Below are 14,602 nucleotides of genomic sequence, written 5' to 3' on the forward strand. Positions count from 1 at the left end.
CTCTGCCTACTTGTGATCTCTGTCTGTCAAATAAATAAATAAAATCTTTAAAAAAAAAAAAAAGTATGTGTAGAGTATAAAAAGCCCCACATTACCATCACCAGATACAGTTACCAAATTATGATCAGTTTTATCTATACTTAGAATGCGTTGTACCCTAGCTCCCCCCTTATTTTGAAGGAAATAACAAGCTTGTTTTTTTATTTGTCAATATTTGAGTATGTATCTCTAAAAGATAAGAATTCTTTTAAAAAAAGAACAATATGACCATTATCACACTTTAAAAATAAGTTCTAAATCCAAAATTCTGTGTTTAGTCAATGTAAAGTTTCCAGTTGTCTTAGGTATGAACTTGCTTTTTAAATGTCTTTTTTAAAAAATCAGGATCCAAATAAGGTCCTCCTGTGTGGTTGTTTGGTGCACCTCCTAATTCTCTTGGACTGTAAGATTCCCCTGGGGCTCCTGGCTGCTGTAGTATACAACTCCTGATCTCAGGGTTGTGAGTTCAAGTCCCATGATGGGTGTGGAGATTGCTTAAAAGTAAAATCTTTAAAAAAAAAAAGGACTGTAAGGTTCTCCCATCTCTCTCTGTCTTTCTCCTCCCCATCCCCCTAGTAGTTTTAGTGGTGAGGAGCAGGATTGTTCGTCCTTGTAGAATTTCTTGATGCTTGCTTCCCCACAGTGGTTGCAGTATTTCTCTGCCCTTTATATTTCCCATTCATTGGTGATTGGAGCCAGAGCAGTTCTAATAGAAATACGTGAGCCACACATGTAACTTAAAAAATTTTTTAAAGATTTTATTTATTTATTAGAGAGAGAGCATGAGAGGGGAGAGATCAGAGGGAGAAGCAGACTCCCTGCAGAGCAGGGAGCCCTGTAACTTAAAATTTTTATTAGTCACATCAAGAAGTTAAAATTAGAGAAGTGAAGTTAATTTTAACATTTTATTTCGTACATATACCAAAAGTACTACCATTGCAGCTGTGACAGTACCTTTAGTTTCTGTCTTTCCTTGTCTTTCACAACCTTGACACTTTGAGTGAACACTGGTCATTTTTTTAGAATGTTTCAGTTTGGGTTTGTGTGATGTGTCAAGATTTGATTGAGATTATACATTTTTGAAGAGACTACCACAGACATAATGGCTTGTCTTTCTCAGTGCATCATGTCAGGAGAAAGTATGTCTGGTCTATTTCTTTTATTTTCTCCTCATTTGTTAAAAGAAATTTCTCTGTTAGGAAGAGCTAACCCTTCTTCACTTGTTTATTTGATTGTTTATATCTGTATGCGTTCACAAATAATTTATTCCATGGATTACAATCAATTAGTGTTAATTTTGTTGTTCACATTGTTACAGCTTTCGCCATTGGAAATCCTACTTTGAGGACTTCTTATTTTCTTGGTACAGGTGTTCATGGTTCGTTTTCCCTGCCCTAACCCTAGATTCACTCTCTTATCTAAGGAGACCTGATCCTTTAATTGGAGAATGGAATTTAGAAACCAGGATCTCTCTGCCCATTGGTACTGTGGTGGTGATGTTCCGGGGACCTTCCAGCAGTTAACATCTAGACAGGCACATTAGATTAATGTTCTTCTTCCCCATCCTGTTCAGTTGTGGTATTCATTTGAAATAGGTTTATTGGTTAAGTGTTTGTATTCTGTTTTGGGTCCCACCTCCAAGATCACCACCCTCAGCACCTACCTCTTTCTGGTTGATTTTGATTATTTATTATTTTGGGGTATCTGAAACATTACTGTGGTTCAAAGCTATACAAAAATATATGCTCAGAGGTGTTAATTCTTCCTCATTCCTACCACCCTAACTCATTTTCTTTTTCTTCCCACCTCTTTCCTGCTTACCTTGTAATTTCTTTAGTTTCTCGTTTATCATTTCTTTATTTCTTTTGCAGAGAGAAACAGGTACCTGGGTATAATTTTATATTGCCTTCTTTCTTACATGAAGGGTAGCATACTGTATTCTTATACTTTATTCATTTAAAGGTATGTCCTTGAAATTGTTCTATATCACTTCATAGAGATCACCATTTTTTATAGCTGCATAATACTCCTATTGCAGATGTACCAGAATTTTTTCATCCACTATCCCATATTTGGTCATTTAGGTTGTTGCCAGTATGTATTTGCAATTACAACATTGCCACAACGAATGACTTTGTACATAGGTATATTCCATTGCTGGAGATGTGTCTTAGAAGTAGAATCTCTGGGTCAAAAGATAAGTACATGTTTAGTTTTGTTAGGTATTGCCAAGTTCCCTCCAGAAAGACAGTACTAATTTGTATTCCCATTAGAAAGTTATGAGAGGGACTGTATCCTCACAGTCTTGCGAACAGACTGTTTTGTCATACTTTTAATTTTTGCCAGTTTGGTAGGTGAAAAATAGTATCTTGGGGTTATTTTGGTTTCCATTCCTCTGTGAGTGAGTTTGAACATTTTTGGAACTATTTCAGGGCCATTTTAATATTTTTTTGTGTGAACTATTTTTCTTGTTTCCTTTTTAAAATTTTTCTTTTTTCCCCAGTAGTTTATTTCTTTACGTATTAGACATTTTAGCCCTTTGTGGTGTATTTTGCTAGTATTTTCTCCTAGGTTGTTCATTGTCTTAAGACTGTTGATGGTTTTGTGTGTGTGTGTTGGTCATGCAGATATTTTTTAATTTTTGTGTACCCAGATTTATTTTACTTCCTAAGGACTGAGTTATGGTTAGAAAGCTTTTCGCTATATCACCGTTAAAGAGAAATTCACTTGGGGCACCTGGGTGGTTCATTTGGTTAAGCATCTGCCTTCATCTTGGGTCGTGATCCCCAGGGTCGTGATCCCCAGGGTCCTGGAATCAGTCCCACGTCAGGCTCCCTGCTCGGTGGGGAGTCTGTTTCTCGCTTTTCCTCAGCTGGTGCTGCTCTCTCTCTCTCTGTCAAAACAAAACAAAACAAAACAAAAAACAAAACTTCAAAGAGGAATTCACCTGAGTTTTCTTCTAGTATTTATATAGATCTAATTTTATGTTTTTTCCAAAGGACTGACTAGTTGTTCCAGCACCATTTTATTAAGAAGTACATCCTTTTTACACCAGTAATCTGAGATGTTAACTTTCTCATATCCTGATTTGCCATTTATTTTGGTGGTCTGTTTCTGGATTTTCCATTGTGTTCCACTGATCTGTTTCTCTAATCATGTATCAGTACCACACTTCTCATTATAGAACCCTTATAGTATGTCTTAATTAAGAGACCTTTAACTGATAGGGCTAGTTTCCCTCCACCCCCCCCCCACCCCTGGTTGTTTTTCTTTTGTAGTGGGTTTTTTTTTTTTTTTTTTTTTAAACCTGTTATTACACTCATATGGAGACATAGAGTATGTGTTCTTAATGTCTGGCTTTTTTTGTTCCTTGAACAACATTGTGAGAATCATCCATATTGCTTGTACTTTATTCATTTCGTGGCTCTGTAATATTGCACTGAGTGCAATGGTTTTCTATTTTATTACTGATGGCATTTAGGTTGTTTTTGGCTTTTGGTTATTCAGAATAGTGCCTTTGTGAATATTCTTGTAGTGAATGTACACATTTTTGTTCAGTGATCATAGTGTTTTGCATATTGGCAGATTTCAAAGCAGTTATACCAGTTTACATTCCCACTAGTAGTGAGTTCTGATTAGATTGTTCCCTAACACTTCATATTTTCTTTTTCATATTAGCTCATGTGTAAATGTCTAGTAGCATTTCATTGTGTTTTTAATTTGAATTCCTCTGTTGATTAATGAAATATAGCACTTTTCCTACATGCTTATTGGCCATTTTGATAACTTCTTTTGTGACATTTCTTCCTTGAGCCTTTAGCACATCAGTTCTATTAGGTTGTCTTTATTGATAGCAATTCTCTGTGTGTGCTGGATATGAAGACTATGTTGGATATATAGATATTAGCAGGTTATTTTTTATTTTTTGACAACGATCAAGTTTATTAAGTTTTTATGTATCTGCAATTAGCATTACATTAAAAACCCAGTTTTACATGAAAATTAGTGATGTTCCTCTTTATTGTATATAGGAAAAGTCATAAGTTTTACCTACATGGCTTGCATTAAAGCTGGTGTATTTACTTCCTTGCTATTGATTGAACCTTGATCAATTACTGTTGCCACATTAGTGGTACAATTTTCAGCCTCAGGATGCCTGGTCTTAGAAGCAGGAGGGAGCTTCCTGAACAGTGTGTCTCAGGGAGGCTTACCAGTTGAAACATAGCTTGTCACCTTTTGTGCCTTAGACATTTTGTGATTCATTTAAAATAGTTTAGGAGGGTGCCTAAAAGCATCCAACTCTTGGTTTCATCTCAGGTCACGATCTCATAGGTGGTAATATCCAGTCCAGCTTGGGGCTCTGCGCTCAGTGGGGAATCTACTTGAAGATTTTCTTCCTCTGCCCTCCCCAGCACGTGCGCCCTCCCTGCACCCCTCTCCCCGCAACATGCAGACTCTCTCTCACTCTTTCTCTCTTAAATAAATAAATCTTTAAAAATAAAAAAGAAATAGTTTTAGGGTTTAAGATGAAGTAAGAAGGCTGATTTTAAAGAAATGTGATCTGTTATGTCTGCATATTTGGTCTATTTTCCATTGAGTGTTTTGTTGTTTATCCTGATTTTTTATGTATCTTATTTAAAAATGAAGGTGATTTTTTAAAAACTTCTTTATTTTGAACTTAGAGGTAAGTTTTAAAAATATTAGTTTCCTTATATCCCTCATCACATTCCCTTTAACATTTTATATAACCATGGAACAGTTACCAAGGATAATAAACTAACATTGATAAAATAATGTTAAGCTACAGATCGTATTCAGGTTGATATCAGGGGTTCATGATGTTGATTTGTATTATTTGTGTTTACCTTAATCACTTGTTTAAGGTGGCATTTTTCCACTGTAAAGTTACTATATTTTTATAATTGATAAATATTTTGGAGGAGATAATTTGAGGATGTGCTAATCCTGTTACTTCTCATATTTTTCACCCACTAATTTTAGGATCTATGGTGGATCTCATCTGCCATCCTATCTCATTTGTAGGGTTTGCCTGATGATAATTTTATTTCCCTTTTTCTTTCCATATTTGTTAACTGAAAAGAAAGGAGTGCTGTTCATTTCCCATTTATTTATTTGATTATATTGGTATGGACTCATGAATATCTATTTTATTCAATGGTTTAAAATCTAATACTATCATTATTTAATTTGTTGCTCAAGTTATTCCTGCGTTGGCCATTAGAACTCCTTCAGGTTGGTTGCTGTGTTCTTTGGACAAACATCCCTTTTTTTTTTTCCGAGCAGTCCCTTAATTTCTGGTATCACATGATATTCCTGGCTTATCTTACATATTTTCACCCTGAAGCCAACCACTTCTCCAAGGAATCCTGGTTGGTTTTATTAGAGGATAGTATTTAGAAATTGAGATCTCCATGATGGTTGTGCTCATTGTAGTTGGGGTTTTTTTTGTTTTTTTGATTTTTGTGGCCTGCTTGCTTTCAGGCTTTTTAAGCAGACAGAGCTGGAGAACAGACATGTATATAATAATCTCTGCATAGCTACATAGTTATGTATCTGTATATATGTCTAAAACCCTGGGTTTATGCTAATACCTCAGATTCCAGTCTCATGGAGTTCATTTTAGCCTTCCTCCTTTTCTTGTAACTTTTTTCTCTCAGCAGTAGAAACCCAGCTCTCATTATTTATAGTGTATTTACTGCTTGGTTCACTTCTAGTATATATACAAAATAGTTTCAAACTTATACCCATACTTCCAGGAGAGAAAGAGTTCCTAACTCTGCTACGGAATTTCTGTGTGTTCTTTTTGTCTTTGACCTTCCAGCGTTCAGTCAGGATACTATTTTCCACAGTTAGTTACTTTTTTTTTGTGACAGTTCTCTTTCTACCTGCTGCCTTCATCTGGTTACCTTATTCATTTGTAATAGAGTTAGGTTCTTTGTTACTGTTTGTATTCCATTTTGAGCACTCTCCCCACCCCCATACTTTTATTTTAATGTTTGTATTTTTTATTTGTTTTTTTTTGTTTGTTTGTTTTTCTTTTTTTATGAGAAGGATATATATCTGGTGAAACAATATTGTGGTTCTGAGAGCTGGAGCTACGTAAAAAGATACACTCAGTCATCCCTGCCACCCCAACCTCTTTAACTTTTCTATCTGGAATTTGAAAAGTCTTTTTTTTTTTTTTTTTAAGATTTTATTTATTTATTTGACAGACTGAGATCACAAGTAGGCAGAGAGGCAGGCAGAGAGAAAGGGGGAAGCAGGCTCCCCGCTGAGCAGAGAGCCTGATGCGGGGCTCGATCCCAGGACCCTGAGATCATGACCTGAGCCGAAGGCAGAGGCTTAACCCACTGAGCCACCCAGGCGCCCCTGAAAAGTCTTTTATCCATCTTTAAGCCATTATAAAATGTCAACCTAAAAAAGGAAAAGAGAGAAGAAAGAAAGAAAAGAAAGATTCAACCTAATTATAGTTTTACTTTTGAAAACTGGAAAGCACTCAGAGTTTTCTATAGTGTCTATAACGGTCCCTGGTAAGAATTTCTCAATGTTTAATGTACGTATAAATGGTAATTTAGTTAAGCTGATATCCTTTCAAAGACATTGACCCAAGGGCAGTGGCAAATAGAGTGATTTATTTATAAACTTGTATTTTAATGTTTTCTAATCATATTTATCATCATTTGTCTCCTAAATTGCCAACCAAGGAGTGGACAGAATAAAGTAGTTGAAAATTTAACTGATGTGGACTGTAGTGAGGTGTTAGATACTAAATTTACTTACCTTCTGTTGAGATTGTTATCCTGCAGTTGCTACACTCATATTTTGATCATTATTTGAATTCTTAAGCTTAATGAGTTCTTAACTTGTATTTGAGAAGTTCATTGAATCCCTGAGTGTTTCCGAAGACCTCTCTTCATTTGACTTTAGATTTATCTTTTTTATTAGCTCTTGGACATCTCCATTTTGATGGCAGCCCTTCAGATCAATCCAAGTATGTATTTTCCCTACCTTTTAACGCGTACTCTAGTCTTTTTCTTTGTACTTGATTTGTACAGCAGTGATCACAATTGAAACTAAATACTTGAAAGGTCAAGGAGGGCAGGGGTCATCTGTTTTATTCACTAAAACTTAGGTTGTACTTTTAAGTTCCTGGCTCAACCTGATCTCAGTAGATAATATTGCATTTTATTTTGCATGGAAAAGCGCTCAAAACAAAACAAAAGCACTCCAGAGAGCAGAGGAATTCAGAAATAATTCAGTGTAGTAGTTCTGCTCACACAAGGACCCCAGAGAGAGAGCACCACTTGCTTTTCCTAGTGGAGGACGACAAGCTACGAAGAGTGTTCAGCATGCTGCCTCATTTAAGAGATAGTACTGAGTAAACCAGTCTAGATATATATTTAATATTTAAAGGTCCAACAATTTAAAAAATATATGGAAATTTTATTCCTTTTTTTTTTTTTAAGATTTTATTTATTTAAGAGATAGCAAGAGAGGGAACACAAGCATGAGGGAGCTTGGGAGGGAGAAGCAGGCTCCCCGCTGAACAGGGAGCTGGATATGGGGCTTGATCCCAGGATGCTGGGATAATGACCTGAACCAGAGGCAGACACTTAAGGACTGAGCCACCCAGGTGCCCCTGGAAATTTTGTTCTTTTGTGATGTCTTCCATTTTTATACTTTATTTTGGTGTAATCTTTGAACAATAAGTATTTTGTATTAGGCTCATTAATTTTCTTGTATCCTCACTGGTTCCTTTTCAGGTTCCTTTGGTTCTTCCTTTTTTCCTTTTTCCCCCTAAAATATTTGTAATCCACAGGGTCATCTTAGCCGTTGGGTAATTGGATCTTTTCTCTTGGGTTCAATACTACTTTGTTGATTACTTCTAGATCCTTATCTACTCCAGATCTCAGTCTTGATCTTCAGCCTTGTATATCCAGCCCTCTACTGCCTTTGTCTCTGCTTGGATGGTTCCACAGGCACCTTCAATTGAGGATGTCTAAAACTGAATCTTTTCTTCCTGCTTTTTACCCAGCTGCCCCATTTAGAAACCTCTTGCCATCTTTAACTTACCCTCTTTCCACTTAAACTTTCTGACTGGTCTGCCTCAGATCCATCTTCCGCAGAACAGCCTTCAGAATGGGGTTGGGCTATGTCATGTGACTGCCTGAAATTCCTTCGTATTTTCCCATTGAGTTTCAAGTCCTTAACATTATATTACAAGACCTGTTGTAGTGGCAGTTTTGCAACTTCTCTTTTTACCCTTTCCTCTTCCACAAATTGTACAACTCAGCCATCTCAAAGGCAGCTTTATGTGCAGCATCAACTACCTTGCTGATGTGATGTTTCCATTGAAACATCTCTCTCCAGTTCTTTTAACTGGTCATTCTCCAAGCTTGAACTTGAATATTGCTTTCTCTGGGACTCTGTCTCTGATCTTCAACAGGCAGAATAATTTTCTTCTACACCATTTATGTAATGTTATAAACTTTCTCCTTGAGCCTTTTAGGGAGAAAGAGGTATCTATTTTTGGCGTCCACAATGCTTAGCATATCTGGTAAATGTTTGTGGAATGAATGAGTGAATAAATAAATGGGTTGCTTTTAAAATAACATCTGTAAGATGGTAAAATTTAAGTATGAATCTTGGTCTATATCTAGATAATGTTTAGGAGCTAAGATTTTCCTTCATTTGTAGAACGGTTACCTTATTTTATTCTATTTTGGATTTGGTTTTATTTCAGTTACAGGTTCATCTTGTTTTGTCAGTTCTTGTGTTCTCCTGCCTTTTCCGCATTTGATCTGTAATCAGTCCTAAAGGACAGTAGAACTGCCTAGAATTGGGATCTGAAGTTTTGGCAGGAATCCCTTCAGAGTTGGTGATCTGAGTAGTGTCTTTGCCAGCTGGAGCTTAGAACAAAGAAACCAAACAAACTCTTGGCAGATTCTGAAATGCAGCTTTTTGCTTCTTCAGAAATTGTGATTCTAGTCAGTTGATGCTGACTTAGAAAAGTATGTAGAACTCAGAATCCAGTAGTCATGAATTGCAGTCACTCTTGATGCCTGTAATACCTTACTAATTATTGAATATGCAGCCTGTTTGAAATTGGAATTATAATTGGACTGCAACTAGAATTACATTCTAATAGAATTTTGGAGCCAGAAAGGACCTTTTACTTGAGATAATTTCGTCCAGTTCTATAATTTTACAGGTAAGGACAATGAAGGTCACCTATCTATCTAGTATGAAAGATTTGGACTCTGATCTCGGTATCTCTGGTTTAGTTCATTTTCTGTTTTCAACAGCATCGTTCCAGGTTACTAGGGAATAATAGTGCTGGAATCGTGCTTAAAAGAGTAACACTTTTTCCTGGGGGAATGAGACTATAGATTTACCAGATCCTTGTCCAAGTTATGCAGTTATTCACTGTTTTTCTTTTTAATAAGAAATGAGAAGCAAGTTTAAAATAAGGATGTTGAGTTTTAACAATCATTTATTTGAATAGGTGATAGATGAACTTGATAAAACACTACAGAAGGGGTCATAGTGAAAATGTAAGGTATTCATAGGTATTCTTGCAAAAGGAGATCCTCTCTTCCCCCTTTTCTGAAGTTTCAAAGTTCTCAGTCATTAATGAACATTTTTTCTTTCTGCAGTGCTTATGAAAATAGTGTTTGATTTATTAGTGTAAAAACTGTTTTATTGTTTTATATCAGTCTTAGCCTTCAGTTTCTGAGTGATTTATTGTAAACCCCCCCGCCATTTTATTATGGTCATTTTCTTTTTTTTTTTTTTTAAGATTTTATTTACTTGAGAGAGAGATGATCATTTTTGAACAAAGCAAAGTTGAAAGAATTTTACAGTGGATACTTGAATATTGACAAGTAAGAGTCTACCATTATATTTTACTGTATTTGCATTATCACAAATTTGTTTGTTCATCTGTTCACTTCTCTGTTCACTTCTCTGTTCATTCAGAACTCCTCATAAGGTCTGCATAGTTATTATAAAAACAGCTTTGGATAGAATTTTGCTGCTTCTGCCACTGAAGGAAACCAAAGGCTAGAGAGTAGAGAAGGAGGACTTGCTTCATGATTTAAACTGGGATGACATTTTGTTGTTGTTGTTGTTGTTGTTGTTTTGTGGTTTAAGTGATAGGATTGGCAGGGTATAATGTTATGGATTCAGTTGGATTAATGTGGTGGTCAAGAGCCTAACTAATTCCTTTTTTAATGTTTCATTCTCTGTTGCCTTCCTGTATGACAAAAGTATCCCTTGTGATAAATTAAGCTAATAAGGCTATGTTTGGCTTTAAAAGAGAAGTGAGCTATGACCTATTACATTACCCTTTCTTGGGAAGCCTTTGAGGTACTTGAGATGTGTACTTTTCTAATTCCTTCATTGAAGAGACATATCCGTTTTGATTGGAATGCTGAGAACAATTGTTTTAGTATTTTTTGTTTTTCTATTACCCAAACAATAAATTTCTCTTATTGCACTTCTCTTGAAGCTTGTACATTAAAACCTTAATGTATTAGATCCCTTACCAGCAGTAGAATAAATACTTTGTATAATTAACAATAAAAAAAGATCTTAAATACTATTTGGTTTCCTATAACAGTTAATAATAGATATTTGAAGTTTCAAATGGGATTTGGTGAATGTGGTTTAAAATAAAATATTCTGATAAGGAGTGAAGAGAGGAAAGCAAAAAAGATAAAATACCTGATGAAAAAATGTTACTCATAATCCCTTCCCTTTGAAGATGATCATTTTTAACATTTTGTGTCCTTGCAGCCTTCTTTTTACTACTCATGTTTAAACATAATTAGGGTAACAGTGTATAAGCCGTTTCATAACCTGCTTTTCCCTCCTTAACATTAAATTAATTTCCTCATTTGATTAGTATTCATTTACAAAATGGAAAACTGTGGTCATTAAAATCATATGGAGGATGATAAACTGCTTCATACCAAAGAGGGTGCTTTCAAGGTACTTGCCTGTTGTCAGATCACTTTCCCTTTGCACTGATAAGGAAGAGATTAAAAAAGCAGTGAAGCAATGCCACTGGTTAAAGTGGATCAAGAAAAGATGAGCTTAGAGCTATGCAAGCAGTTCTCATTTTTAATAAGTCGGCTAAGATTGGACAAACTGGCAATTATTGCAGATATTTTTATCATGTATATTTCAGTAGGACTCTCGATGTTTAGCAGAATTACTCATATCATCACTTCACATTGATGGAGGAATTTTTTTTTTAATACATTAAATCCTGGTCAGTTTTTGGGGGGGGGGGGGAAGAACAGCTTTGTTTCTAGTAGAGGTCTCATTAATGGGAGGTTTTGCTGCATGTGATTGGAAGATTGAAACAAAACTCTGGTAAGGTTGGTAGTTCTTATCTATGGGAGTGAACAGAGAGATCCTTTCTCTCCCTCTCTTACTCATCTGGCAGGAAAGTTAATCTAGTTGCTTTGAATTTAGGGAAGCAGGCTTTCTTTATAGGGATTCATTTTCTAAAGTGGCATTAATCTTTGATTAAAGATGCTGTGGGAAAGGAGAAATGGGTCCATGGCACCTTGATGGGCATATTCTCATGATGCTAATGACAGCAGTGTAATAGAAGACAGATCTCACTTGTGAAATCAGCGTTTGTAACAGTGGATAACCTGTGATGTTCAGAGAATGTCCTGCTCAGCATTTTCCTCTTCCACCCTGCCTTTTGTTAATCCTGGAAAGACCATTTTTTTAAAAAAAATCTTTCTTGTTTGTAAATATAGTATATTTTTAGTATCCTAGCTTCATGAAATGAGACTCAATTACTTAAGCCTTTAAGAACAATTAGCCCAGTTTCTAAGAAATTTTTTTAAAATTCTTTAGTGCTAATGCCTTGGATAGTAACTTATTTCCTCTCAAGAAAGAGGTTCTTAACAGGAGGTGAACCTGAACTATATTGTAGTTTGAGTAGCTCCTGAGTTGCACCTGGTGTTGTTATAATTTTATGGTTACTCTTGGGGTATTTTGTAGTTATTTGTTTTGCTTTTTTTGTTTTGCCTGTATGTGCATGCATGTGTGTACATGATACATATACTAGAAAAAACCTTTTTTCCTTAGGTTATAGGCAAAGCTTGAGAAGGTAGTTCTGTAGCAAAACTTGAAACTAGGTGAAACAGTAGTGCTTAACTGTGTGATTTTAAAACTAGCAGTGTGCAAACCTATTTAATGGTCTTATCTCGTTTCCTGTAACATGTATATTTATAATTACTGAGTTCAGAGGTATTTGACTTTTCCTTCCTTTGTGCAGTGTAGGAATGCTTTTTAAAATGTTTTGTGTGTCATCAGATATTTTAAAATAGTGCTATTCCAACTTTTCTTCTTTTCTATCTGATATTAAGTATAAAGTTACAGAATTAGCTTGAATACTGATTTCAGCTGGCATGAAATGAATATAGAGCAGCATCTGTCCAAATTAAGTTAAAAACAAAGGAAGTTCCTGTGTAGTTTCCTGTCTCTTACAACAAAAACAAAAGCAAACAAAAAACCTTCCATCATTATTGAACTTTCAGAATATCCAATATTAATATATGTATTGTGGTATTTCAGTGTGCAGATTGATGGATGTTGTCACTTTATTAAAGACATTTTCTTAAAAAATAAATGATTTGTTTTTCTTTTCCTTTATCAGAACACAGCAATGGAGGAAACAGCTATATGGGAACAACACACAGTGACGCTTCACAGGGTAAGTTTCTGTTGCAGTAAATAATCTGTGTATAACTCAGGATACTGGCAGCTTTGGAAAACAATAGAGGAAAGCCAGATGTCAGGAAGTTAGAAGAAAGGGGGAAAACTTTTCTATATTCCTTTGTTTAAAATTTAGAGTTGCAATAAATTCTTTATTAAGGTTAAAAGTGAACATGATTACTTTTTCATATATCCTTTTGGTGGTTATTTGTGTGTTTGCTTTTTTTATTCCTGAGTATGATATTAAGTGACTTTAAAAAATTTGAGCCATCAGATAAAAGACGTTGTATGTTGTTATGAATTGTAAACTGCTTCAACCTTTCTGAGTATATGCGCATGTATTGTAGGCTTGGGGTTTAAAATCAAACTAGGTTGTGTGAGCAGTAAAATCTTAAAAGATATTCTTGATTTGAAACATGTAGACTCAAGCTGTTGCTTAAGCAATTGCAGATGGACAGAGAGCACATAGTAAGCTAGGTAAGAGTAAGAGCTCTGTCTGAAGTGAGACTGTCCTGAATTTGAATCCTAGTGCTTCCTCTTTTTCTTTAGGAATGGGCAAGTGATCTAACCCACCACAAAAGCCTGGGTTTTCACAGGTTTAAAATGGGCTAATGGCACCTGTGAAGTAACCGCCCCCTTAACTCTCCCCATTTCCGACTTTAAAGAGAGCTAACTCTTCTGATTGCTCTTCCCCTTAAAGAATGAATAGAAGGAAGGAGAAAAAAAAGAATGAATAGAATGAGATTAGAGAAATTTTTTTTGTTTTTTGAGAGAGAAGAGCGCATGCGAGTTCGAGTTCGTGCATGAGTGGGAGGTGGGGAGGGAGAAGGAGAGAGAAAATCTTCAGCATGCTCCTTGCTCAGCACAGAGCCTGACATGGGCCTCCATCCCATGATTCTGAGATCATGATTCTGAGCTGAATCAGGAGTTGGCTGCTTTAATGAACTGAGCTACCCAGGCACCCTGAGATTAGAGAATATTTAAGTACTTCACAGTACTGTTTCTACCAGCTGTGTCCATTACTGGGAAAGTGGCAAGGAAGGTGTAGGTAAATTATGTTCCTGAACTCCGCTCATGATTATCTTGTGAATGTTTGAATCTGTATATAATAGATAATGGGTAAATTAATTATTAAAAAAACAGTGATGATCCCAGGGTCCTGGGATTGAACCCTGAGTGGGGCTCCCTGCTCAGTGGGGAGTCTGTTCCTCCCTCTGCCTCTCCACCCACGGCACCCCCCCCCCCCCCACGCCAGGCTTATGCTATATGCCTTACTCTCTTTCAGATAAATAAAATCTTAAAAAAAAAAGAACAAAAAACCCACAGTGGTTTCAGATAAGAGATAGTTGACTTTTTCTTTATGTATCCCTAAGTGGTTAAAAGAAACTGTTAAGTAATAATGACCCTAACTTTTCATTTTTAAGGCTAAAATATGGCCCAACTCTGAAATGTGCTAATAGATAGGAGACTATTTAAATCAGATTAAACATGTTATAAAATAACTTCATACCTTATAATTGTTTAATTGGTTGTAATATAATTTGGTATTGTGTATTTTACCACATTACATTTATTTTCTTAATACCTTTATTGCTTTTACCGGTATAATTTGCATATAGTAAAATTTATCCTTAGTATACAGTTCTGAGTTTGACAGATCCATGTAGTCATGTAAGCACCAGCCCAACTAAAATATAGAACTGTCCCATCACCTGAAACTTTCTCTTGTACCCATTTGTAGTCAGCCTTGTTCCCTCACTCTAGCATTTGGCAGCCACTGGTGTGTTTTCTATTCTATACA

At 35.7% G+C, this 14,602-nt stretch overlaps 1 protein-coding gene across 6 annotated transcripts in view; it reads left to right on the top strand.

Annotated features, from left to right (window-relative positions):
* Positions 1-14,602, top strand: part of TJP1 (tight junction protein 1) — a gene marked incomplete at its 5' end in the record, with an annotated part of 242,755 nt that overhangs the window by 151,167 nt on the left and 76,986 nt on the right. For 5 of the 6 annotated variants that reach the window (XM_080808821.1, XM_080808822.1, XM_080808823.1 and 2 more), the window contains one exon: positions 12,743-12,799. In XM_080808821.1, the coding sequence (XP_080664947.1) occupies positions 12,743-12,799 (57 nt within the window). Of the gene's footprint in view, positions 1-7,019; positions 7,052-9,859; positions 9,945-12,742; positions 12,800-14,602 lie in introns of those variants that run through there. The other variant, XM_080808824.1, reaches the window with a different exon arrangement.

The sequence above is a fragment of the Martes martes genome, assembly GCF_963455335.1.
Source record: "Martes martes genome assembly, chromosome: 7".
Taxonomy (NCBI): domain Eukaryota; kingdom Metazoa; phylum Chordata; class Mammalia; order Carnivora; family Mustelidae; genus Martes; species Martes martes.